At 63.3% G+C, this 24,021-nt stretch overlaps 1 protein-coding gene across 1 annotated transcript; it reads right to left on the bottom strand.

Moving 5' to 3' along the window:
- Positions 1 to 840: 840 nt before the first annotated feature.
- LOC143170747 (nuclear receptor ROR-beta-like) lies at positions 841 to 17,457 on the bottom strand. Its single transcript, XM_076359284.1, has 10 exons — positions 17,333 to 17,457; positions 9,610 to 9,695; positions 9,367 to 9,508; positions 8,591 to 9,004; positions 8,058 to 8,179; positions 7,554 to 7,686; positions 6,403 to 6,510; positions 5,904 to 6,014; positions 5,405 to 5,517; positions 841 to 4,824 (listed from the first exon to the last, which is right to left on the bottom strand). Exons 1-10 carry the CDS (start codon positions 17,337 to 17,339, stop codon positions 4,663 to 4,665), a joined length of 1,398 nt encoding a protein of 465 aa, XP_076215399.1. The 5' UTR covers positions 17,340 to 17,457; the 3' UTR covers positions 841 to 4,662.
- Positions 17,458 to 24,021: the final 6,564 nt, after the last annotated feature.

The following is a 24,021-nucleotide window of genomic DNA, read 5'->3' as shown; positions in this document are numbered from 1 at the left end:
CCCGCTCCGAACGGGATGATAACCCTTCCCCGTGCCTCCACGAGCCGTGCCGTGTTTCTGGCTGTTCCTGGCCCTCGCTAGCAGCCAGGTTTTATCCCGCAATATCTGAACTCCGCAGGTGGGAAGCGTGAAGGAGGACGCGTGCTGCCTCCTGGGAGTGGCAGAGCGGTAGCGGCTGGGCAGCCGGTGAGGCAAGACCCTGGGATTTACTGACCCCGCTGGTACGAGGAACCCCTTTTCATCGTTTTTCCCGGCTCCAGAGCTCCCGGACAGTTCAGCTGCTGCTGCCGGGGGACACAACTGCTCCGGGTTTGCGCAGGGAGCAGGGAGCGTGCACCCAGGTGAGATTTTTCAGGGGAAGCGGAAGGGGGAAACGAAGGCGAGATCTGCACGCTTGATACCCAGCGACACCTTTGAACCACCCGCGTCCTGACGGAGAGGAGCCCTTGCATCCAGGGCGCGTTATCTTCCTTCCCTCCCTCCTAGGACCGGGTACCGTTTGAAAAGGAATCCACGTACCCCCTGCCCTGAAACGTGTCCCCGGTACTGCCAGGTGCGGTCACTGTCCTCAGCTTGGTGGTGTCTGAACAGAGGTTTCCCAGACGAAGCCCCTTCCCAGATCTCGGGGTCCTTCCCCGTGTGCGCCTGCCTTTAAGCGACCCAATGACACCACGTCCAAAAATCTAGCCTCGTGTCCAAATCCTGCCCTGGATCGGGGCTCCTGGTACAGCTCGGTCCTGAGCCCGCTGCAGAAACGAAAGGCTTTTCTGTGACTTTGAGGGCTTCGCTTCCAGTCTCACCCTCTGCTAAAATTTGGAATCACAGTCACTATTTCCAACGTTGTTATTTTTTTTTTACCTTGTAAAACAGACTTTATTTTTCTCCCTGTAAATTTTGCGCAATATCCATCTACCTAGCTATAGAATACACCTCAATAAAAAGCTTTTTGTCCATACATTATATTACTTTTTATTTAATGTCATGAAAAATTCAGACAATGCTTTTGTCCTTAAATAAACAGTTCTCCCTCCCCTGCCCTCCCTTCCTAGCTGACTGGTCGGAAAGAGGAAATTTTATTTAGTTATTTTCTTTTCTTTAAAAAAATAGAAATTACAATCTTACAAGACAGAACATTCAATGAGAACAGAAGCATGTTCCTAAATCTAAAAAGTAAAACGTTTCCATAAAACCTGTCGGTATCTACAGGTAGGGGTGTGTGGAGGGTGGTAAATGGAAAAAAATGTTTTCCATTTCTTCCTTTCATTCATATAGATAAAAAATAACGTAAAACCGACTGAAACGTTATATATTTTTCTCTTTTGCACCAACATTCACAAGAATATATATTATATATATTTTATCCGTTTTTATACACAGTGTGAGGGTTCTGGAGGTGGAAATGCACACTCAGCTAAACTGCCAGAGCAAACAAACAAACACAAAATTAATCTTCATCCGGAAAAGAGCAATCCCTCGCGGCCGAGGTCGCCCCGCGCAGGGGGACCGCTGCCGAGGTCCGTTTGAAAATAAAGCAGCAAAACGTCTCGCGGCCGGTGGGACGGAAACGTCTCCGAGACGCCGAGGACCCCAGCATCGAAACGAGTCGGGGGGGGGTCTCGGGGCTCCCGTGCGTCACCTCCGCCGGCCCCACACACAGCTCCAGCGCAGGGGAGAGCGGACACCTCCCTTTTTCGGGCGTTTCTGCCTGGGCTGTTTCGCTCGCCCGTTCCCTACAAGCTCGATGCCTGGCTCTGCCGAGCAGCTGTCTCTTGGTGGCACAGAGGGAGCATGAGGGACCTTGGCACTGCCACCGCTGCCCTACGTATTCAGGCGAGCCGAAAGCAGAGGCTGCAGACAGCAGAGGTGCCGCGGGGGGTTCGGCGCGCCCTTGCCATCCCTTTCGACGCGCGCCGCCCGTCCCAGGCAAGAAATCATTTGAATCGACGTTTAATCACTTATCCCCTCCCGAGAAATCATTTAATCGACAAGTCAGTTCCTTTAAAGAGAACTTAAAAGTGCAGGTTCCCGCAGTTTGGCAGGTTGAGTTACACGTGTTAAATACTTCAAGTCTTCCCTAGATTCCCACGGGGGCTTTTGTTGCTCGGAATCCAAAATCTCTCCCGTGAGATGGATGCTGTGTCGTAAGCCGGAAAAACGCAACCAGTGGCAAGGGCTCGGTCTTTTCCTGATTTAAGGTGCTTTCTTGGTTTCTTTGCCAGATGAAATGAAAACAGTGACGTTGACCATTGGTGCACGTTGGCTGACGAATACCGAGGACGTAAATAAGGGTGTGTGCTTCTTTTTTTCCCCAAAAAACATTTCAAAACACCCGCGGCTGTTTCCTCCGAGAAAGGGAGCGCTGCTGCCCTGCAGGAACGGAGGGCGAGAGCCCCCACCGCAAAGCACATTCATTTTCTCGAGTGCTTTTCCCCCACAGAGAGGAGCCGGGAAGTGAACGGTGCTGTCGGAGATGATGCTTCAAAAAAAAAAAAAAAGGCACAACCCTATAGACGAAAAAGGCAGCACTGACTTCTCACTTCTGTCAAAGCTTTAGGATCCGAGAGGGCAGGAAGCAAGCACTGCGCATCCCCGCCCCGGCGAACGCTGCGCTGGAGAACGACGCGTTGGCACTCAACATCGCATGGGGCCGCCAGCCTTCACCGGAGACCTGGGCTCTAACGCCATCGGGGAGAAAAACAAGGCTGACGAAACTCAGATAGGCTCCAAGAAGCGGCTCAGACGGCGGTTAGCAAAACCAGAAAGCGCACGGCTGTATGTGGCGGACGGCAGCTGCCGGGGAGTGGCATGGTCCCAAGTTTTTCTCTGCCTTACACCGAAGCAGAAACCCCGTCGGCTTCCTGGCGACTCTTCCCTGGTCGAGGTTGGTCCATGGTCTTCCCTAGGAGGTCTTTTAACCGAAAGCACGAATATCCCTTACCATCGCTAAGAAAGCTGCTCGTTTAGTTTAAGGGGTGCAATTATGGAACTGAAGGTCTTCGGCTCACGCTCGGGGATGATCCGAGCTGCTGGAGGACGGGGTCGGACGCACGAGAAATCAACATGAAGCGGGAAGGGGCTTGGAATTTTAGCCCTTTGTCAGCAGAAACTGGGGCTGCCTCGGAGCTGGTTTTTCCCTTGTAGCTTTTGGCGTTCGCTGCAGGAGGAGCAGGAACAGGGACGGAAAAATCATCTGCAGGGCCTGGCCATAGAGTCCCTCAAGCGACCCCGCCGGCTGCGTGCTATCGCAGCATCGCCCCACAAATCCATCCCTTCTTCACCTTTTGAGCCTCCTAAGCTCGGAGCAGCAGGTCCCGACCACACCGCGACTTCCTGGGGAAGGAATAAGGAACTTTCGCTTCCCCTTGACCCCAACGGGCAGTTTCTCCCCCTAAAAGGCTCCCGGGTCCTGCTAAATAGAGAGCAAACCCCAAAATAACAGTTCTAAAGAGCTCCTTCAGGAGAAAAGCCTGGGTCCAACTCAACCTGTGACAGCAGCCGCGGCGGCGGCGCTCCTGGCAGTCCCGGCGTGGGAAGCGGGGACCCGGCAGCAGGACCGGCTGCGGGTTGGGCAGAGGAAAGGCCACAAAACCTCCTCTGGGTGCTGAGCCACGGGACAGTTTTAACGGTCTCGATAAGAAAACTACACACGACAGCCGGCACCCAAAGAGCCACTGCCTGCGACGATGCACGGGGACAGGCACCGAGCCCCGGCGCCTGCACCAACGCCTGCGGCTGCCTCTGCTGTGGAGCAGCCGGGAGCTGGGATTTGGCCACAGTTGCAAGGGCAAAGCCCCTCTTCGAGAAGCGCTCGGGATGCGGAAAGGTGGCACGAGGCGGGCGGACCTGCCGAATCGGCTCCGAAAAGCCAGGCGGTCGGCCAGCTGGATGGGGAGTTGGCCGGGCATTTGGGAAAATGCCATGACAGAGGGCATGGAGACCCTGCAAAGCTTCTCCCCCACCGTGTTGGGCATCCTTTCCCTTGAACCAGCCTCCTCCACGGGGAAATCCTGTGCTGAATCCCCCCCCCCCCCGGGCCACAGCTGGGTCTTTCTTTGCCGAGCTCCTGAGGTCACCTCCTGCCCGGTGGGAGAAGGAATAAAGCAAAGGCTCTGCCTTCGCCCTCTCCTTGGCTCCAGCCGGGAGCCCAAAGCTGCCCCCACTGGCCTGGCTCACCCCTATCCGGCCGAGTCTGCATTGCCCCTTCTTTATCCCATGCCCTGTGTTTGGGTAAAAAAAGTAAAATAAAAATAACAACTAAAAAAAAAAAAAAAATTAAAAATCAGAGATGGAGAGTGCAGCCAGGACGGTGGGAAGGGCCGTGCCGTGAGCGCGGCGGCCTGTGCGTGGTGTGCGCTCCCCTGGATCCGTGCACTGCGGGGGGGGAGTCAGTCCCTTACCACCGCCAGGAGCATCTCCTCTCCCGAGCGGAGATTTCACATTCATTTCACTGGTATGGCAAAGTCCGTTTGCTTTTTCCTTCAAGGTGCTTTACATTCAAGAGCTATTGCAATCCACAGCGAGGAAACGGGGCCAGGGAGATACCCCAGCCCCCCAGGTTCTCTTGAGTTTGATTATTTGATTTAAATAAACTGCCCAAAACCTCTGAGGTTTAGTTCATCTCCGAATTTTGGGGAACTCGAAGGGGGCCGGTGGCTCCCAGCCTTAGCTCTCCCGTGGGTCGCTGTACTGAAGCTCCGAGTTGAAGACCTCCTTATAGAGGGGTGGGAAGTTCATGGCGGTTTCTGGGTGCAGGAGACGGAAAAATTCCAGCTTGTCCAGGTGCAGGTTGCAAATGGTCTTCATCAAGGGCAGCTTGGAAACCATCTGCGGGGAAAGGAGGAGCTGGAACCAGTGACCACTCGGTTCCCGGCCAGCATCCCTCGCACCACCGTTCCCCCTCCCCTGGGGACAAGCCGGTGGGTTTGGTGACCACTGGCTCAGCCCGGTGCCGGGAGCACCAGAGGACACCCCCCACCTTCGGGCAGCCTAGCAGCAACGTGGCCTTGCCTCCAAACCCTCATCTTTCCGCAGGAAAACCAGCGCCTGGGAGGGCGCGAGGAGCCCCTCAGTGCCCCCCATCCCCGTCCCAGCTCTGTCGTGCCCAAAGCGTTCCTGAAACGGCTCCTTTTGCCCCAAACCCCCACTGCCCAATGCACCGCCGGGCTCAGCGGCGTGGGGCTGCCTACGGCGCGGCTGCCTCCGCCTGCACCGCGACAGAGATGCGCGGCCCTTGGAAAGAGAATTTCTCCTTCAACAAGTCCCAGGGCTCGGCCCCCCAAAAAAACGCCCGCGCGTGGCTAATGAGCTGCAGCACAGCCACATCCACCGGTTCAGACATCTCCCCGTGGCACACGTGCCGTGCCCCGGCCGGGCTCCCCGTACCGCACGCAGGCAGCGCCGCTACCTTCGAGAGCTTGTCCTCGGCGGAGTGTTTCTTCTGGATCTCGTGCTGCAGGGCCACGTAGATCTTGTCCTGGAGCTTCTGCACCTTCTTGGACTCGGTCAGCCACGGGCGATCTACGGGAGACAGCGGGTGGCCGGGTCAGGGCCGCCACGGGGGTCTCCCCCGACACGGTGTGGTGGCCTCCTGCTCTTTTAATCCTTCCCGCCCTCTGGGATGTTTTTGGGGTCAGTGGCACAGCCAGGCAGCCCCTCTCCACCCCCCCCCCCCCCCCCCCCCAGTCTGCTGTGGGGGATGCAGCTCCTCCTCCCACCGAGGAATTTTGGCAGATGCGTTTTGTGCATTTTTAGATGCGTTTTTACCCCAACCTCCTTTCCTGGGAATAACTTAAATCATCCAGCAGTGCTGAGATTTACGGGTCAGTTCTCCGCAGCTTTGGCATGAGACCCCCCCCTCCCTGGCCAGTCCCAGCTGCCGCGTCCCCCTCACAGCCCCTCCGTACCGGGGGAGAGCAGGACGGCGGCGGTGAAGAGGGCGAGCTCCTCGTCCGACAGCTGCAGACGGCACAGGGTCCTCCCCAGCTCGAAGACGGCGCCGATGAGGTCGTCGCAGCCTGATGTGGGGGACAGCGGGGAAGAGGGGGACGTCACGGCTCCGCACTGCCCAGCGGCACCCCCACAATCCCACCCACTGGCCGACCCCAGCGGCACCCGGGGCTCGGAAAGCTTTTGGGAGAAGAGAGGGGTAAAGGGGGTGTCCCCAGCAGAGGATGCCCGGCATGGCTGGGCTTCGGGCTGGAGCGGAAAGCAGGTCCCAACCACAGCGCACATCAACCCGATCCCAGCGGGAGCGAACACAGGTGAGTCTCGCCCCCTCCCGTGCCCCAGGGATTTAGCCCCGCCGCAGGGATGCTGCATTTCACCTGGCTGCAAACCCCAGCCCCGTCCGGGTGTCGAAAGGAGAGGAGAGCCCCAAGAGAGGCGCAGCGAAGGGGCTCTTACCGAGCGACTTGAACATCTGCACGCCGCCAAACTTCCCCTCGAAGAGGACGGTGTTGTTCAAGGGGTTGAACGCACGGATCATGCGGATTAGGAGCACCTCGAGGCAACCTGATGTAGGCAGAGAGAGGGCAGGGCAGGGCAGGGCAGGGGGGTTTCCATCATCCCAGGACCAAATGTAAGAAAGAGGAAAGCCCCCAGTGCAAGTTTGAAGTCCAAATTGTTCATTCCCAAGAGCAGAATGGTTATTCCAATAAATCCAATTTGGGTTCGGGGTTGGGTTTTTTTTTTTTTTTAGGTTTCCAATTGCGACCACAATATTTCACCAAAGGGAAATATTATCCAGGCATTCGCAGCCGGACACAGAGATTGACCGAGGTCATGGTTGAGCACCGAGAGAGGAGAGGGTGAAAACAAAATAAATAAAAAGCAAATGGAAGGAAGAAATGAAAGAATGAGTTAAACTCCAGCGTGTCAGGCACAGCCAACTCTGGCTTCGGGATAGAGCACCCTGCCGGGACGCTGGCACACATCCCCTGTGCTGGGTGAGGCTCTCAGCTCCCCAGCCCCGAAAGTTTAGAAACTGCACAGCTTTTCCACCTTTTTTGGCATTTTGGGGCTTTTGCACATTCAGCTTCCTCGCCTGGGCACAGTGTCACCGGCTCGGGCAGACGGAAGGGTGGGGGACACGGGTGTGCGCTGCCGTTGTCCTCTTCTTCCCAGTCTCTTGCTGGGAGAAGAGGCCAATCCTTTCCTCTTCTCCCTCCCTGCTCCCCTTTGGGTTTGGCACCCCTTTTCTTGAGGGAAAACCCGCTGTGCTCGTTTCCTTCCTGGTTTCTGGGTGACATTTGGTTGAGGGTGACCATGGAGAAAAGCCTCTGCCTGGGGCAGCCACTCCCCGCGTCCTTCTCTATACCATCGCCTTTAAAAATGACCTTAAACTCCTTCCAGCCCGGTACCTGCTCACCGAGCACCGATGTCGAGCCCGGGGGCAACCGGGGCAGTGAGGGAGGGGAGATCCAGAAAGGAAAGCACTAGCTGAGAGAAAAGATGGGATTTGCCTTTGGCACCATGGCTGACGCTCGGGAGAGGCGTTGGGGACGCGAGGGGGACGGCAGGGACGCGAGGGGGACGGCAGGGTCCCCCGCTCTTACCGGCTTTCAGGAGGATGATTTGGTCGTTCTGGCAGAGCTCCATGAAGCCGTCGATGCGCTTGGCAAACTCCACCACGTACTGGATGGCGTTGGAGATCTGCAGCGAGCACTGCTGCCACATGGCCTCGCAGCTCTGCCAACACAGTGGGGATGTCCCTTAGGGCTCGCTGCCACCCCGTCACCTGGGGTTTGCTGCCACCACATCACCCTGGCTCCGCTGTCCCTCCTGTCCCCACTGCACAGGGCAGGGAAGGGACCCAGGTGCTGTGCCACCCACGGGGGGTGGTGGCACTGGGACACCTGGGACATGACCTGCCACCTACACCCCCACATCCTCCCCAGCGGGGCTTTTGCAGCTCCCAAAGCACCGAAAGACCCCCCTCATCCTCCTCGCCTTCCTCCCTGCCTCGGCGCAGCCCTGGGAGACAACGGTGGCCCTTGCCGAGGGCTGCGGTGGCTCTGGCCGTGGCGGGGAGCCGGGGGGGCCGTGGCAGCGGCTCTCACCTTGCTCTGCAAGGTGCGGACCTCCTCGGGGGAGTAGAGGCTCCACGCCAGGCGCTTGAGCTCCTCCGTCGTGTACTGGCACGTCTCCAGGTGCGACTTCACCACATTCTGAGCCACCCGGTCTGCAAGGCGAGGGCAGCAGGTGATGAGTCCCGGGGACCCCACCGGCCCCTCTGTCCCCACACCCCGACATCGTCCCCTCCCGGGCGTCCTGTGGGGCTGCTGGGGGCTGGAGGGGCAGAGGGGCTCACACGCGATGTCACAGGGATCTGAGGACAGGTGGGGCATCGGGGGCTGTCCCCGGGGCAGAGCGGGGGACGCCCCACACGACCTCAGGTGCACCGAGCTCCATCAGTGCTCAGCCTGGAGGAGGGGATGGGCTTGGGGCTGCTCCGAGAGCCGAGGCTGGGTCGGTCCCTCGCTGTGAGCGTGCCCGGCGCTGCGTGGGCACCCAGGGCTGCACCGAACACCATCCCCGGGGCTGCAAGCCCCGTGCGTGCCCGGCATCGCGCCGGGACGGCGCCAATGCTCACCAATCTCGAGGATGGAAATATCGGCAGCCAGCTGGCCGCCCTCCAGCGCGCCGTGCGCGAACAGGGCTGGCTCCAGCATCAGCTCGTAGATGGACTCCTGCTTGATGAGCGTGGCATCGGCCATGTCCAGGCTGGATTGGTCGGGCGAGGGCTGCGCCGAGGCGAGCAGGTCGAGGTTGTAGTAGGTGCTGCTGCCATCGGGGGTGAGGGGGAAGTCGAAGAGGAGCCCGTCCGACAGCGTAGAGATGTCGTCCAGGTCCGAGAGCCCACTGCTGACGCTGGTGGTGTAGACGCGGCTCAGGGGCTCGGGCTCATCCTTGGCACCGCCGCTCTGCTCCTGGCTCTGCTGGTGCTTCTGCACCTCGGCGTAGAGGCTGTCCCGCTGCTTCTTCGACATGCGGCCGAACTTCACCGCTGCCCGGGGAGGAGATGCCGGCTGCGTCAGGGCAGCTTCGCCCCCGCAGAGCGGCAGCCGCGACCACCCGCCTGCCCTGGGAAGGGTCCCTGCTCCTGGGGGAGCGCGTGGTTTGGGGGTGTATGAGCCCTGAGCGGGACAGGGGCCCCGTCGGATGCGCCCCCTGCCCCAGACTGACCCTGGGTCAAATGGAACAGAATCAATTTAAATTTTCCCGTGGAAAATGCAAAAGCATTTCTTGCTCCCCAAACCCCTCCTTTCCCCGGGCTGGCCTCACGGGAGAAGCAGCTCCGGCCCCGATGGCCCAACTCACTCCAAGGAGGAGCGGACGGGCTCCTGGGGTCCCCAGGGCACGACTCACCATCGCGGGACATGCCCAGCGCCAGGCATTTCTGCAGGCGGCAGTGCTGGCAGCGGTTGCGATTGGTGCGGTCGATCAGGCAGTTCCTCTGCCGGGAGCAGGAGTAGCTGGCGTTGTTCTGCTGGCTCCTCCGAAAAAAACCCTGCATGGGACGGGGAGGCGTTGGAAAAAGCGCCCGGCGGGATGCTAGCCCCCGTGGCTGCCCGCCCGCTGGCACCCGTCCCTGGGCATCCCTGGGCTCACCTTGCAGCCTTCGCAGGTGATAACACCGTAGTGGATCCCCGAGGACTTGTCTCCGCAGATCTTGCATGGGATCACTTCGATTTGGGCTGCGGCGGAGAGGAAAAAGGGGGAAAACCACGGTGGTTAATGATGGCCGCCGCCGAACCGAACGAGGGAGACGGCCCTCTCTCCGTGACAGCTGCAGCCCTGCTCGGCAGCTGGGGAAACCGAAGCACGAGATCTGGACCGGCCATCAGCTCAGCCCTTCCCACAGACCCCCGCAAGGATGCTTGTGCCTCAGAGAGGACCCCAAAAAGGCCCTTGCAGGGCATGGGGTACCCCCATGTGCTCCCCCATCCTCTCCAGCACCAAGAGACGGGCAGAAAAGCCCTTTGAGCTACAAGAGTACAGCATGTTTGTGCACCAGCCTGCCCGGGACCCCGTTTTGGAATCACTCCCCTTATTTTTCAACCAGTGTGTGCACACTGCGGGGGCACCACAGACAGGGACATCCTCGGCACAGGGACCATCCCTGTCCCTGCAGCCATGGACGCTGTCCTGCTGGGGGTCTGGCCCAAGCAGAAGGGCCGGGGGGCCCCCGACCCCCCCCTTGGCAGCTCCTTAGAAAAGCCAGGACCGATATAGCCATCGCTGGCTCAAGGTCCCGGCCCCCTTCCCCCCGCAAATCCGCTTCCCTCCCCGCTTCTGCTTCGCTGGCACTGAGCTGCTAATAGGCTTCGTCCTCCTCATTTTCCAGCTGCCCCAGATCTGGGCCGGCCCTGCCCGCCCCGCGCGCACCGGGGGGGGGGGACACACACACACAGACGCGGGGCACCCCCGGGACTCGTACGTGCCTCCCGGCATCTCTGCACCCTCTAATCCCCGCTCCAGCCCCCGCGCCCCCTGGCCAGGCTCAGCCTGGCGTCGCTCTCAAGGGTGCTGGGCAGCCGCCACCGCGCCAAAATAACCCCCGCGGCCAGATTATGGTTATTTCAAATCTCCTGGGCCTGTGCAAATCCCCGGCTCGGGTAATTCCCTTCTGCCTCTCTCCTCCCCTGGGAGCAACCGATTCTGGTCAAGGGACATGTTTTGTGGCTTGCTGCCAGCCACCTCTGTGGGTGACAAGCCCCGGTGCTCGGCCAGCACCGCCTGCACCCCCGGCACCCAGCGGTGCCCCGGGGTCCCTCGCTGCTTTGGGGGAGGCTGGACTGAGCCTCGCCGTGCAGCGGCGCAGCCGGGCTGCCATCGGTCCCCTGGGGATGCCATCGGTCCCCCCCTGGGGCAGATTTGCTCCCAGCCATATGGGGGAAGGACTTGCCTCAAGTCCGGGTGCAAGCGGAGGGACAGATCCCTCCTCCATCCGTTGACTCGCTGCTCAGCTCCTGCTCCAAATACACCAGGCAATTTTGGGGTTCGCCCCCCTCTTCCCAGGGCTGCCGAGCTGGGCTGCTCCCAGGGCTGTGTCGCCGTGTGCCTCCCGACCCAAGGGGGTCACATCCCACCCCTGCCCCTCCCCAAAGCCTCTGCCAGTGCCTCTGCTGTATTTTTGGGCCTGGGGCAGCAGAGCCACCCACCCGGGGCCGGCAGGGAGCAGGCAGGGATGGCCAGGGCATCTTCCCATCCTCCAGTCCCAGCTCCCCCCCCCCCCCCCCGACTCTGCACTGGCATCGCAGCCCCGGGGTCACCCCTTTGGCGGGGGGACGGAGGCACTGGCAGGGCGACGTGCGGCCACCCCCGTCTTGCCAGTGGGCTCCGACGACCGAGACACCCCCCCCAATTCCCCGGCTCTCACCACCACCTTCGCCCGTGCCGCCGGAGAGGGGTGCAACCTGCAAACCGTGGGGACCCCTCCCCGCCCCAACGCCCTGTCCCTATCGCCTGGGGAGGAGTGCGGCGATGGCAGGGAGGTGGTGGCACCGTGGGGGGCACAGGGAGGTGGTGCCACCCCCGGCAGGAAGCGGCGTCGGTTCGTTATGCAACGTAATTGCAGCCGCCGGGAGCGCTGGGGTGATGCATCGCCGGCGTGCCGCGCCCTCACGCCCGCGGCCGATACTCCCGGCCCCCCGCAATTACCGGCACCGCGCACTCGGCAAAACAGCTGGGCTGAGCGCGGCCCTCGCACCCGCCAGCACGCAGCGAGCAGAGCCCGAGGGTGCCGCTCCGCTCGACCCACGGGGCCCCGAACGCCGTTCGCCGGCTCCCAACGATGGCGATGGCTTCGTGTGATGCTGATGGCCAAATCCTGCTCCCGCACCCCCAGGCCCAGGTGGAGGGGAGCCCCCCGAGAGACGCCCGTAACCAGCGTGGGCAGAGCTAAGGGTACGTGGGGACGACGCTGTCCTGGCTCCTCCGGAGCCGAGCATCACCCCCAGATGCCGTGAAGGAGAAGCCCTGACCGCTCACCGTGTGCCTGCAGCCTCTTCGGGCTCTAATTAGCATCCTGCTAATTACATGGCCGTGCCCACAGCCGGCACCTGACCCGCTCCTAAGACGTTCGCCCCAAATAACTGACGTGGAGATATGGCCGTAACCCCGGCGTGACGGCAATTACAGCCCAGAACAGCGTTTAATTGCCTCTCTGTTCGTAAGCCTCGACTGAATCACCGCGCCGGCTCCTTCGGCATCCCCTTGTGCTGTGGCCACGACTCCCCCGGGATCCCCGCGCGGGCCGGACATCCCCCTAGGGCAAACCCAGCAGGACGGGGAGGGACGTGGGTGCTGGTGGGGTGGCCACAGCGGCACCCCGCATCCCCCAAATCTCACCACTATCGGGGGGAAATATCACAGCAGATGCCACACCCCGGGCATGGCCTCCCCCCCCACCGTGCCTCAGTTTCCCCACCGGAGCACTAGGCTCTTCCTCCTCCCACCACAACCCCATGAGCATCGGCCACACTGTGCAAAAGGGGGGTTTATTTAGGTGGAGGCGAATTCCTTCCCCCTGCCCGGGGGAGGGCAGGCAGCAAAACTCCTCCCAGGGGCTGGCGGGGCTAAAACAGGGGACAGGAAAAAAAAAAAACACTTTTAAAAAAAATAAATAATAATCTCCAGCTGGCAATTAAAATGTCCCGGCCGTGGTATTTGCTCTCCTCCCACTGTAAATACTTCTTGCCCAACTCCCAGCCCGCTGCCACCGGCCAGCCTTTATGTAAGCGGCACCGCAGCACCGTCCGGCCATGGGGCTCGGCCGTGCCGGCGGCAATTGGCCCCCGGTCCGGTGGCTGCGCGTGGCCCCACGGCTGGAGCCATCCTGTCCCACTGACACACTTTCTGCCCGTGGCCCCACACACTTGTGTAACGCCGCGGCTGTTAACCCTTCCCACGGCCACGGCCGCACCAGGACGGAGCCGCGGCTGCACCCCAACCTCCCGCCGCTGGGGATGGGGCCTTTGGGGCATTTTGGGGTGATACCTCGAGCTGGGGACACCCGTTTGCCACCCCAAGGTGCAGCTCTCCGTGGGGGACACAGGTCCATCCCTGCACAGTCCCCGGGTCCCCTGTCACCCCCCGGACCCGGCCGTGTGTGTCCCCTCCAGCCCAGCACCGCTTGCCCTGAACTGGGCAGGCAGCTCCGGTGGTTTCGGCAGAGCCAGAGCCGCCCACCCTGGAGCAAGACTCGGCCTTCCTCCCGCACCGGCACACCCTCCTCTCCATCGCCTCCGCCCCGAGGGCGGGCATCCCTCTTGCACCCCAAAACAAGGCAGGCCCTGCAGGATCCGGCCACGGGGGTCTGGACCCTCCCTCTGTGGTGCACGGGCCACAGGTGGCCCCATCCTCCTCCTCCTCCCCCCATCCCTCCCCTCAGCCGCATAATTTTGGTGCTGGGGGGAGATCACCCCAAAACCCTCAGCACCCCACCGAGCCCCGGGATGTGCCATGACCCTGCTGCTGCTGGAGGATTTTTGGAGCTGCCCCCCCCACCTCCAGCTGGCTCGATGGGGACTGGGTGCCCCTGGCTGAGGGGTGAGGACTCCTGGGGGGGGTGGTGTTTGGGGGGCACTGGCAGGTCCCTGCAAAGCCCTCTGCGCAGACTGCCCCGGGGCGAGCCCGCGCACCCTTCAACCCATGGGGCTGGGGTCAGGATACGGCCACCCCCTCCCCTGCGTGGGCCACATGAGGCCACGGGAGCAAACCCACCCCCAGGGCCTGGGTGCCCCTTGCCAGGGCAGGGGGGCGAGCAGCTCCGTGTCCCTGTGGCCGTCCCTGCCCCAAATACCCCCTCGGCTGCTGGGGCGAGAGCCGGGGCAGGCGGCTTCCCCGGTGCCCTGGCTCATTACCCGGTGAACCTGCTGGGAAAGTAGGTCTGTGCCCCATCGCGCTGCCGCGATCGATGCCGCAGGATGGGCACCTCCGGTAATTAGCAGCAGCCCCGCAGCCCTCCCTCCCTCCTCTCCCCAGCCCCAGCCAGGGGATGCTCTGATGCTCTGCCACCACCGTCCTCTCCCCTCCAGCTCAGCATCCCCGCGGTGCACCCAGAGCGGGGGGGGAGGAGGATGGGTCCAGGCTGCACGGGGACACGCAGGGACTTACGGTGCCATCCCACTTCCCCATCGCTGCCCCGAAACCCGGCTCCACTCCCTCGTCCCCTGCGGCAACCTCCGACCCCAGGACCCGGCGCTGCTCCCGGCTGCACCCGCCCTCCAGGAGCCACCGCGCTTCCCCACAGCAATTAGCCACCGTTCTATTTTGGGAAGGTGGCCGTGGGGTAGGGGTGGGCGGAGGAGGAATAAATAAGTAAATAAAAGGAACAATCACCCCTTTACATCTGCTGTTGGTTTTGCTTTTAAACAGGCTCCCGCGCTGCAGCGCCCCAGGGTCCCCCAGCATCCCAGCATTTCAGCTATCACCGCCGGCAAATCCCATCCCCATCCATGCGTCCCGCGGGTAAACCCAAACGGGCTGGGGCTGCGCGAGGCCGGGGCGGTTTGCAGCATGAGGCTGGCACGGCCCCGGCATGATGTTCCAGGCCGCAGCGGCACCGGCAGCACCGGGCAGGGGCCACGTGGGCAATAAGGAAAATTTAAATTATGCAACTCCGGCCCCGTGCCGGGCTGTGATGCTGGAGGTGGGAGCCCGTTTCTTAATTGATTAGCAGAGATTTCCTGGAAACTTTGGGCCAGAACAGGGCTCAGCTGCTCGCCCCCTGCCCCAGGGCGACCCTCAGCCACCTTCGCTGGTGGCCACGTGGCCGGTGGCTTCGTAGCCGCCCCGATCCCTGGCAACATGCTGTTTTTTCCCTGTCCCATGGTGCAGTGCACGTCCCCGGCTTGGAAATCGTAGCAAGCAGTTCACCCACAAGCAGCAGCGGGCGATGAGGCTCCCCCACGGCCACCCGGCTCCTGCCCCGGCTGCGCTGGTTCACCAGCTCCTGTGCCGCATGGCACCGCTCCAAGGCCAGCCCCGCCGGCGTGGGACACAGCCCTTTGCACTTTGGCTGGCGCAGGAGGGTGGCAAAGGTGCGGCGGCGGGGAAGGGGACCTGCCGCCAGCCTGGGGTGGGGAGAAACCGGGCTGGGGTGGGAGATCCCTGGACCCGCAGCTAAATCGAGGTGGAGTTATCTCCATGGGGCTAAATAGAGGCAGTGAGAGCGGCTCTGCTCACCACATCCAATAAACCAGGCACGATTTAGACATTAGCAGCTCTCCAAATAGCCGCTGCCGAGTTCAAAGTTAAACGCGATGGGGAGGAGGGACGGGCAGGACGGGCAGGGGATGCTGCCAGCATGGCTGGGCTGTGGGGTTAACCCGTTGGTCCCTGTCCCCAGGGGTGGCAGCCTCTCCCCATCACTGCGCTTTCCCTCTCCAGGTGCTGCCGCTCCCCGGGGTTATCAGGGTCGAGGATCCCAAATCCTGGCTGGATCCCTTGGGACCCCACGCTGCTGGGGGCCACCTTTCTCCTCCAACCTTGTTTTTGGGAGGCGAAGGGCACAGACATCCATCCCCATCCCCATCCCGCAGTACTCGGGTCAGGGCACAGCCGTCGTGTGGGAGGGCCGATGGGTGCCGGCTGTCCTCGCCCGCGCCAGCATGAGCACGCTGCCTAAACGGGCAGGGAAGCTCCTCCTCCACTCTCTGATTTTTCCAATGACAGATCTAGGTCACTAGGACAAGTCGGAAAGGCTGCCGAGCCACCGCACGCTCCTTGCCACGCCGCTTGCAAAACAAGCGAGCAAGAGGGTTGGAAACCCTATAGGATTATACAAGGCAAAGCCTCTCGCCCGGCCCCGGCGCGGGGAAGGACAGGAGCGAGGAGCTGCTGTGGCCCCCGGGAAAAGGGGCAGAGCGGAGGCGGTTTGGGGGAAGAAAACGGAGATTGAACCGATTCGGCATCGCCATGAGGCGCTCGGGCTTCGGCGAGAGATGGGAACCCTGCGCCGGGCGGGACTGCAGGAAAAACGCCCGACGGGGGAAAATGGTGTGATATCAGGGGGGTTTGGCCCTTAACTAGGGCCAATGCACAGTAATTGGGGGGGGAAAAGGGGAAAAAAAAATTAAAAAAAAGGGAAAAGTTCACCCAGTTGCTAATTAAGCCCGGTGCCGGCTGTGCAAGTGCGACATAAGAGCCAGGCGGTGTTATTAATTAGGCAGGCGTTAATGCTTCCCTCCGTACTAATAAAGGTGAAATCCCGGGATGTCACGGGGCGGGAAGGGGACCCGGGGGGCTCGCCTCGCCCTCGCCCAGCCCTGGCCCCACTATTACACAAGAGTGCGGCGGTTGGCAGAGCCGCAGCACCCGCAGCCGCGCCAGGGAGGGAGAAAAACCAAATTGAGGAGCTCGAAGATGTACATCCTCATACGTACGCCCAAAAATGCACCTAAATATTGCACCCAAAACTACACCTAAACACATCCACCCAAAAAACAAGCCTAAAGACGTGCACAAGCAAGTCCTGGCGGGGGTGAAGGGCTCGGGCACGGCAGGCGATGATGGAAAACTGCTTTAAAAGGGGATAAAAATCCCACCCCACAGCGTCAGGTCCCAGCCGTGCTCCCAGCAGCTCAGTCGGGAACAGGCACGGGGAGAGCTGGGTCCGGCCACCGCTGCGTCACCATCACCGGGCCCCGGTGGATCGTCCTGCCGGAGCCTTCCTCCCTCCCTCCCTCCATCCTCCTCCTCCCAACCGCCTGCTTTGCAAAGCGGACGGGTGAAAAGTAGGAATCGCCTTTAATAACGGATAAAATCAGGCAGGCGCTGGCAGGCGACTCACCCCCTTCCCTGGATAAGGGGCACCCGAAATTGCGGCCGGTCCCTCGCCCGTCCCCGTAGGAGCCTCCCTCCGGCTGCACCGGCCCGGCCCTAAACCCCCCCCCCCCCCGAAACCGCTGGGAGAGGGAAAAGGGGGAAAAACCCCACAATAAATCCAGCCCTGGTGGGAGCAACATATTGAAGAGGAGATTAAGGGGTTTAGTGCGAGGAAAAGCTTACGAGCGGGTCTAAGCCGGCGTCGGAAAGCAAAGCAAAATAAACAAGAATTCTGTTCCTAATGAAAGGGGGGGCTGGAGGAGCCAGACCGACCCCGGCGGGGCCGATGCCGGGTCCCCCCCACCCTGTCGCTCTCCGGCGGGGCCGACGCCGGGTCCCCCCCGTGTCCCCGGCCGGGCTGACGCCGGGTCCCCCTCCGGCGGGGCTGATGCGGGGTCCCCCCCGTCTCCCACCGGGGACAACTTTTGCCGCTGCCCCCCCCCCCCCCCCCCGCAGCCGGGCGGTCCCCACGGTGCCCCCAGACCCCCCTCCCCGGACTCACCTCGCATCGTGGCGGGCGGCGGTCAGGAGCGCGCCGGGGGGCGCATGGGGCGGCGCGGGGGTCCCTGCGGCGGGGCGGGGAGCGGCGGCACCGGGAGGCACCGGGAGGCACCGGGCGGCTCTGGCACCTGCCCCTCCGCGGCGCCGCTGACCCACTTCTGCCCGAGCATGCGGCCGTTCACATGACGAGCCCGCCCCGCCCCACCCCCCCAAATCGGTTTCACTTCCAGCCCCACCTCCTGCCCTTCCTCCTCCTCCTCCTCCTCCTTCTCCTCCTCCATCTCCATCTCCATCCCCGCCGCTCCCGCCGTGCCGGTGCTCGGCGCTGCACATGGGCACTGGGCTGGGGGTGCCCGGCGCCTCCTCGGTGCCGGGGGCTGCTCGACCCCCCGGGACAGGGGGCACACGGCTCCGGCAGCGGGGTGCTCGGCGCTGCACCCCCCCGGGGTGCTGCCCGCCCATGGGAGGGCCGTGCCGGTGCCCGTCCTGTCCCGGCTCGCCCAGGCACGGGGCCGGCTGCGTGTCCCGCTGAATCACCCCACCTCCTTGCTTCACCCCGTTCCCCGTGCGGCTCCGCTGCCCCCCCCCGGGGTGCCCCGCTCGGCACAGGGATGCTCACCCCCAGGCAGCACAGGGTGGGGGGACCCTGGAGAAGGTGCAGACACCCAGCTCTGGGGGGATGTGGGAAGCGCGGGGACCCTGAGCAGTCCCAACGTGTCCCCGCACCGGGGTGCCGATGCTGAGGTCCGAGGGGTGGTCCTGGCTGGGAGACCTGCAGTTCGGAAAGCGCACAGGGGAAGCAGCAGGGAGCTTTGGACATGGCAGCGAGCCATTCCCACCCCGTCCTTCATGCTGCGATGCACACAGAGGGCTTTGGGGCCTGGGGTCATATCCTGGATCACAGGGCACTCCAACGCGCTGCCATAATAAATGCAAAGAAATGCTGGCTCTGGACCACGCAACGAGACCTTGTGGTGCAGTGCCAGAGGTGTCGGCACGGGGCAAAGCCCCATGGCTGGGGTTTGCAGTGTGACTCTTGCACCAGGTCGCCAGAGTCCCCATGGTGCCACATCACAGGGGTGGAGGCGGTTGGTCCGTGTCACGGGCTGGGCCAGGGCTCAGGGTGCGAGGGACGCGGTGCTCAGCAGCGCCAAGGGATGCCTGGGTCCTGGGGACAGTGGCACTGGCCTGGAGACCTGCTGTGTGCAGAGATGGCATCTACCATGGGCACGAGCATGGTATCCACCATGGACGTGGGCATGGCATCCTCCATGGACACGGCATCCAACACAGCCATGGATGTGGCATCTGCCATGGGCACAAGCAAGGCATCAGTCACGGCCACGGGCATGGCATGGGCACAGACACTACACCAGCCGTGGGCATCCACCACCATCACACACGTGACATCGCTGCCTCCTCCCAGGACTCCCCCCTGCCCTCGCGGTTGGGCTCTTCAGGGGGCACCATGGCCCCCAAACCCTTAAATTATACCATTTAAGCATGGCTGAAGAGGGTGATTTCAAACCCATGACCATCCCAAAGCCTGGGGCTGAGCCGGGGGCACAGGGATGCTGCCGGGCTGGTGGCAGAGGAGCTCTCGCCTCCGCTCCCGGCACTGTCCCCCCGCAGCGGTGTGGGTGGGCGGCAGCAGCAGACGGACAGAGGGGCTGAGCCACGGTGGCACTTTGTGTGCTCCCACCCGCGTGCCGAGTTACTGCCTTGCTCCGCTCCGGCGTGGGAGCGGCTGCGGCCGGGGAGGGGGACGCCGTTGGCTGGGCGGGGGGTGGAGGGGTGTGGGGGGCGGAGGGGGCCGAGCCGCCTGCCGCGCTCCAGTGCTGCTGTCTGACATGATTTTGTTGATGGCGGTTGGGAACGGGTTCGCTGCTCTTGCCGGTCAGATTTGCTCCTTCCTCCCGGCTTTCCTCCCTCCTCCCCGCTGTGCTCCGCATGGATGGGCACGCAGACAGGACGCGGGGTGACGTCTCGCCTCGGTCTTTACAGGCTCCGCTTCCAGCGAGGCTTCTGCAAGCGCGTCCCGGACGGTCCCTGAAATCCCACCCCAGCGTACATCTCGACTGACCCTAGTTGGGGGCAGCCCCCGTGCCGGCAGCGTGCGCGGCACGAGGCCACTGCCCATCCTCAGAGGTCACAGGTGCTGCCTGAAGGAGGTCAGCCTCATTAGCCCCATTTCATAGATGGGGAAACTGAGACTGGGAGCAATGCGGTGACTCTTTGGGGCACGCAAGGTCCGGCCCCGGCGAACTCGCCCCTCCCGAAAGGCGGTCGCTGGCTCGCCCGGCACGGCCCCAATTGCCGCTGTTGGGACAGTCGTGGCCAAATCGCACCAGAGCAAGAGCGAAAATACTCCCCGAGTGCCCCGGCACAACCCAAAAGTATGAGGTTACATAAGCGGCACCACACCTGCGGTGAGCAACTGAGCAACGTCGGACCCACGCACCCGCTCCCCGCCACCGTCTCCTTAACCCTTCGTGTGCGGCGCCCAACCTCCAACACCAAGAGGTGTTGGCGTGGCCCAGGGAAAGTCCCGGGGGAAAAGGAGATGCTGAGGGGCCATCCAAGTGGGAATGGCCCGTGGGGCAGCGGGTGCTGGGTGCTGCAGGTCTGGGACTCAGCCCCATGGATTTGGGGCCACAGGGGTGGAGGAGGAGAGGTTATGACAGAGCAGGACCCCCTTTTATCTTGACTGGGGCCTCACTCTGCGGACTCGACCAGGTTTAAATGAGGTTCCTGGTCCCAGCAAAGCCAGAACAGAGGTGGAGTCAGTTCACCAGTGGTGACAGTTGAGCCCCTGGCATAACATTTGCTCCCAAGAGGGGAGCAGCCTTCCCCCCCCTTGCTCAGGGCTCTTTCGGATGTGGCAGCACTGGAGGTCACTGAACCCCCCCTAAAAACTGTCTCCCCCTCCACGTGCTGTGATGCGGAGCCCGGTGCCGCTCCGCTCGCAGCCAGTCGGTGCAGAGACGCTGACACCGGCATCAACCGGTGACATTCCCAGCGATGGGGAAGCAGCAGGGCCAGAGGGGCCAGAGCTGCAGTCCAGTGCCTGCGTGCCGCCAGAACCGGGCTCGGTGCTGGGGAGCTGCACTCGCCTGGGCGATGCCGGGGGACGTGTCCAGTGGGGCTGGATCCAGCCCATCGCAGGCAGCACCAGCAGCCCCGGGCATCGGTGGCGTGGGGAGGAGACAGCCACCGGGAATGGATAAGAAGGAAAAACTCTGCCACCCTGCCACCGTCCAGCCCTTTTCTTTCCCCTCCTCCCTGGCCCAGCCTCGCCGCCAACTCTCTGTGGTCAGGGCCAGGACAGACACCGGGGCGCTGCCAGCCCGTGGCCACGTCGAAGCGGCAACCGCCAGCATGGCTCCGCCGCCAGGATCAGCCCAGTCGGCCTCTGGCTGGCCTGGAGGCGAGCAGGAATTTGGAATGACACCACCGCACCTTAATCACTGTTTGCTCTCGCTCACACCCCACCCAGCGAGAGGGGAACCTCTCCGCCCGCCCAGCCAGCATCACCCCATCCTGCACCCGCAGCCCTTCACCCGGCCTCGGAGACTGCCGAGCCCCCCGTCAGGGCTGTGCCGGGCTGCCCTGCGCTCACCGAGCCCCGGCACAGCTGACTGGCAGAGCCGGCCCCCGGGGTGGCTCTACCGCGGGCTCCCCGCCGTGGGCACTGCCAGGTCGCTTTGCCTCGCCGTGACTCAGTTTCCCGTCGGGAACGGCTGACCTACCTGGCGGGGAGCGGGTCACGGGGTGAACCCGCTGACAGGGGCCACAGCGTTGGTGCCCCCAAACCTCATCCTCAGGTGCTGGTGTGGGGACGTGCCCCGTGGCAGCCCCCAGCCCCAGGCCTGGGCGGGGGTCCTGTCCCCCAGTGCCAGGCTGGGCAGTGGGTGCAGGCAGTGGGAGCCGGGTGGCTGCAGGGGAGCCGTGGCACTTGCAACCACCGAGCCTTAACATGGCCCCCCGGCTGCGGGGTTAACGCCATGGAGAACCCTCTGCTCAGGGACAGGGACCCACTGCTTTGTCCTCTCCATGGCATCGGTGTCACCCTTCCTCCCAACGCCGCTGCCGAAGCGCTCCGGTGGTGTAGGACAAGGGTCCCCCCGCTGTGCCGGACAGGGCCAGCGCCCTCAGACCACAGGGACAAGACGCGGCTTTGCCGCCTGCGCCAACCCCCGGCAGCCGGCCGGATCTGGCATGGCACTGGGCACGTGGCCCTGCCAAAGCGGCGTGAGTCACCGTCCCACGGCGCTCGTTATGCAAAGGCTGGCACGGCTCGTGGTGTGGGGTCGTGGCGCGGGGCCATGGCGCGGGGCCGTGGCACAGGGTGGGTGCTGCTCGGGCACACCAGGCTGGGTGGCGGGTGCAAAGCAGAGCATGGAGAAGGGGGAAACTGAGACAGCAGCGGGGTGCGCCCCAGAGTCCCGCAGCCCGTGCGGGGCTGTCCCTGTCCCCACCCGGGGCCGGGGGCTACGTGGGGGCTGGGGGGGCAGCGGGCCCAGGTGTAACCGGAGCCCCCGGGCTGGCCTGACCCGCTCACATAACGCCTGCCCGGCACTTATGCAATAGCTGCTGCCGCGTGGCTATAAGGGACATCCAACACCGCAGCAATTACCCGTCCCTTAATCAGCGGTGACGCAGGATAACGAGGCTAATTGGAGCCGTGGCCGGCAGAGCTGCCGGTGGGCCGGGAAAGGGGCATTCGGTCTCACCCTGCACCCCGAGGGGGGCCCCAAGCAATTAGTGGCTGCTGAGCCTTCGTTAGGGGCTGGGTGTAAGGGGGGAGCATGGCTGGGCTGGACCCCGCTGTGCTCCGGGCAGCGGCTGTGGGTGCCCGTGGGGTGGGATGGAGCATCGCCTCGCTGCTTGGCTGGAGCGTGGCATCCCCATCCCCGTCCCCGTCCCCGTCCCCGTCCCCATCCCCATCCCCATCCCCGCACGCCTGCAGCGCAGCGATGCTCAAAGTAGGTCAGTGGGCCGACGTGCCGGGCAACCGCGGGCGGCCGCAGCATCTGCCCCCGGGGGTTCGCTCCGGGGGAGCTCGGCCTCCAGCCCCAGCCGCCCTCACGCTCCACCGAGCCCATCGCCCTGCTCGCCCCGCCGGGCTCCAGGGTCCCTGGGAAGGCGGCAAAGACGGTGTCTTCCGGGGCCGGGCTGCAGAGCCCTGGAGCTCCTCGTTGCACAAATGATGCCCGAATAATGGCGCCTGAAAGAGGGTCCTGTGCCCCCCCCTCCCCGTGCCGCCCCCTCCCTCCCTGCTGCTCCGGGAGGCTCAGCCCGGTGGCGTGGGGGCGCGCAGAGGGGCTCCCCGAGCGGTTCCCCCTGGCACTCGCCCCCGGCTCGGGCAGCACTGCCTCCGCTCGGCACCGGCCCGGGCACCGCACGGCGCTGCCGAATCTCCAGCGTAATAATTAGGAGATAAACAGGAAAGAGGAAAGGGGCAGATTTCATATTCCGCCCTGATCCCCCTGAGACAGATAAAAGCTGAGTGGGGGGACCCGAGGGGGCTTTTTTCCCACTTGTTTCTGCTGAATCAAACATTTTTCCTCCTGCTTGGAAGATTTCCCTGCTCCCCCCGCCCCCCCCCCCGCTCCCGCCTTAATGAGGTTTTGCTGTAAAAGTCTCCAAGCCTCCACCGTGGCCTTGAGTTAATCTCCAGGCACCTTCAAAGCCGGGTTGTTCCTGCCCCCACCCCGTCCCCCTGCTTCGCCTCCATCTTTTCGAACTTCCCAGCCACAAAATTGCCGAGTTTCATGTGATGCCGCTTCTCCCGTGCCCCATGGCGAGGAAGGGGCGAGCTGGGGCAGATGGGGGCACACGGCGGTGGGGACACGGTCCCGGGGGCTGGGGCAGGGACATGGGATGGGGGCTCCCTGGGGGTGTCCCTCCAGGCAGAAAAGCAGCTTGCCTTTGGGGGGAGTTTCCAAACTGGGGTGAAAAGGGGATATTTTGGGATTTTTTTTTTTTTTTGGCCCCCAAACTAGAATATTGTGGAAATATTGCAAAAAAAATAGCCCTTGGCTCAGCCGAGATGGTGGCCAGACCCCTCTGCCAGTGACAGCGAGGGCTTTGGGGACTGGTGACACTGGGGCATCGCCCCGGGGGACAGGCAGAGGACCTGGGGTTCAGGCAGCTGCCCAGCAGGTCTGCAGGGGCCGAGCTGGGAGCAGAGCAGCCACGCAGGTGCCGGGAGCATCCCCCCGCAGGGGCTCGACCGGGGACGGCTGCGGGACCCCGGGGCCAGGGCTTGGTGGCAGGAGGACGGTGCTGGCCGAGGGCCCCGTCCTGGCTGTCCACTCGGGGCTCTGCCGCGGGAACCGGCTGCTTCCCGGGGAAGGGGTTTGAGAATGCAGCTGCGTTTGCAGCCTCGCACAGCCCCGCTGGCTCCAGACCCTTGATCGCATCCCTGCTGCCGGGACAGTACCTGGCAGGCTGGGTGCAGGGTGGTCCTCAAAGCACCCATCCATCCCTGGGGGGCTTCTGGGCATCCTCACCCTCCTCATCGCCTGGTGGGTGCTCAGCCTCAGCCCTGACCGCAGCGGGTCCAAAACCCCGGGGAGGGGAGAAGCAGGAGCCGAGAGCACCCGAGTTGCTCAAGCGTGGGGTGCTGCACCCACCCACCCACCCACGCGTGAGCCATCGGCCACCTCTCAGCTTCCTCCTTCTGCC

The sequence above is a fragment of the Aptenodytes patagonicus genome, chromosome 25 (genome assembly GCF_965638725.1).
Source record: "Aptenodytes patagonicus chromosome 25, bAptPat1.pri.cur, whole genome shotgun sequence".
NCBI classification, from domain to species: Eukaryota; Metazoa; Chordata; class Aves; order Sphenisciformes; family Spheniscidae; genus Aptenodytes; species Aptenodytes patagonicus.
Note: the sequence above shows the minus strand (reverse complement) of the source record. Positions and strands in the feature narration are given on the sequence as shown.

Coding starts and splice junctions, on each gene's coding strand:
- LOC143170747 (XM_076359284.1), bottom strand. Junction 9,509..9,609: donor TCACCTGCGAAGGCTGCAAG/GTGAGCCCAGGG, acceptor CGTCCCATGCAG/GGTTTTTTTCGGAGGAGCCA. Junction 4,825..5,404: donor CCGAGGACAAGCTCTCGAAG/GTAGCGGCGCTG, acceptor CTTTCCCCGCAG/ATGGTTTCCAAGCTGCCCTT.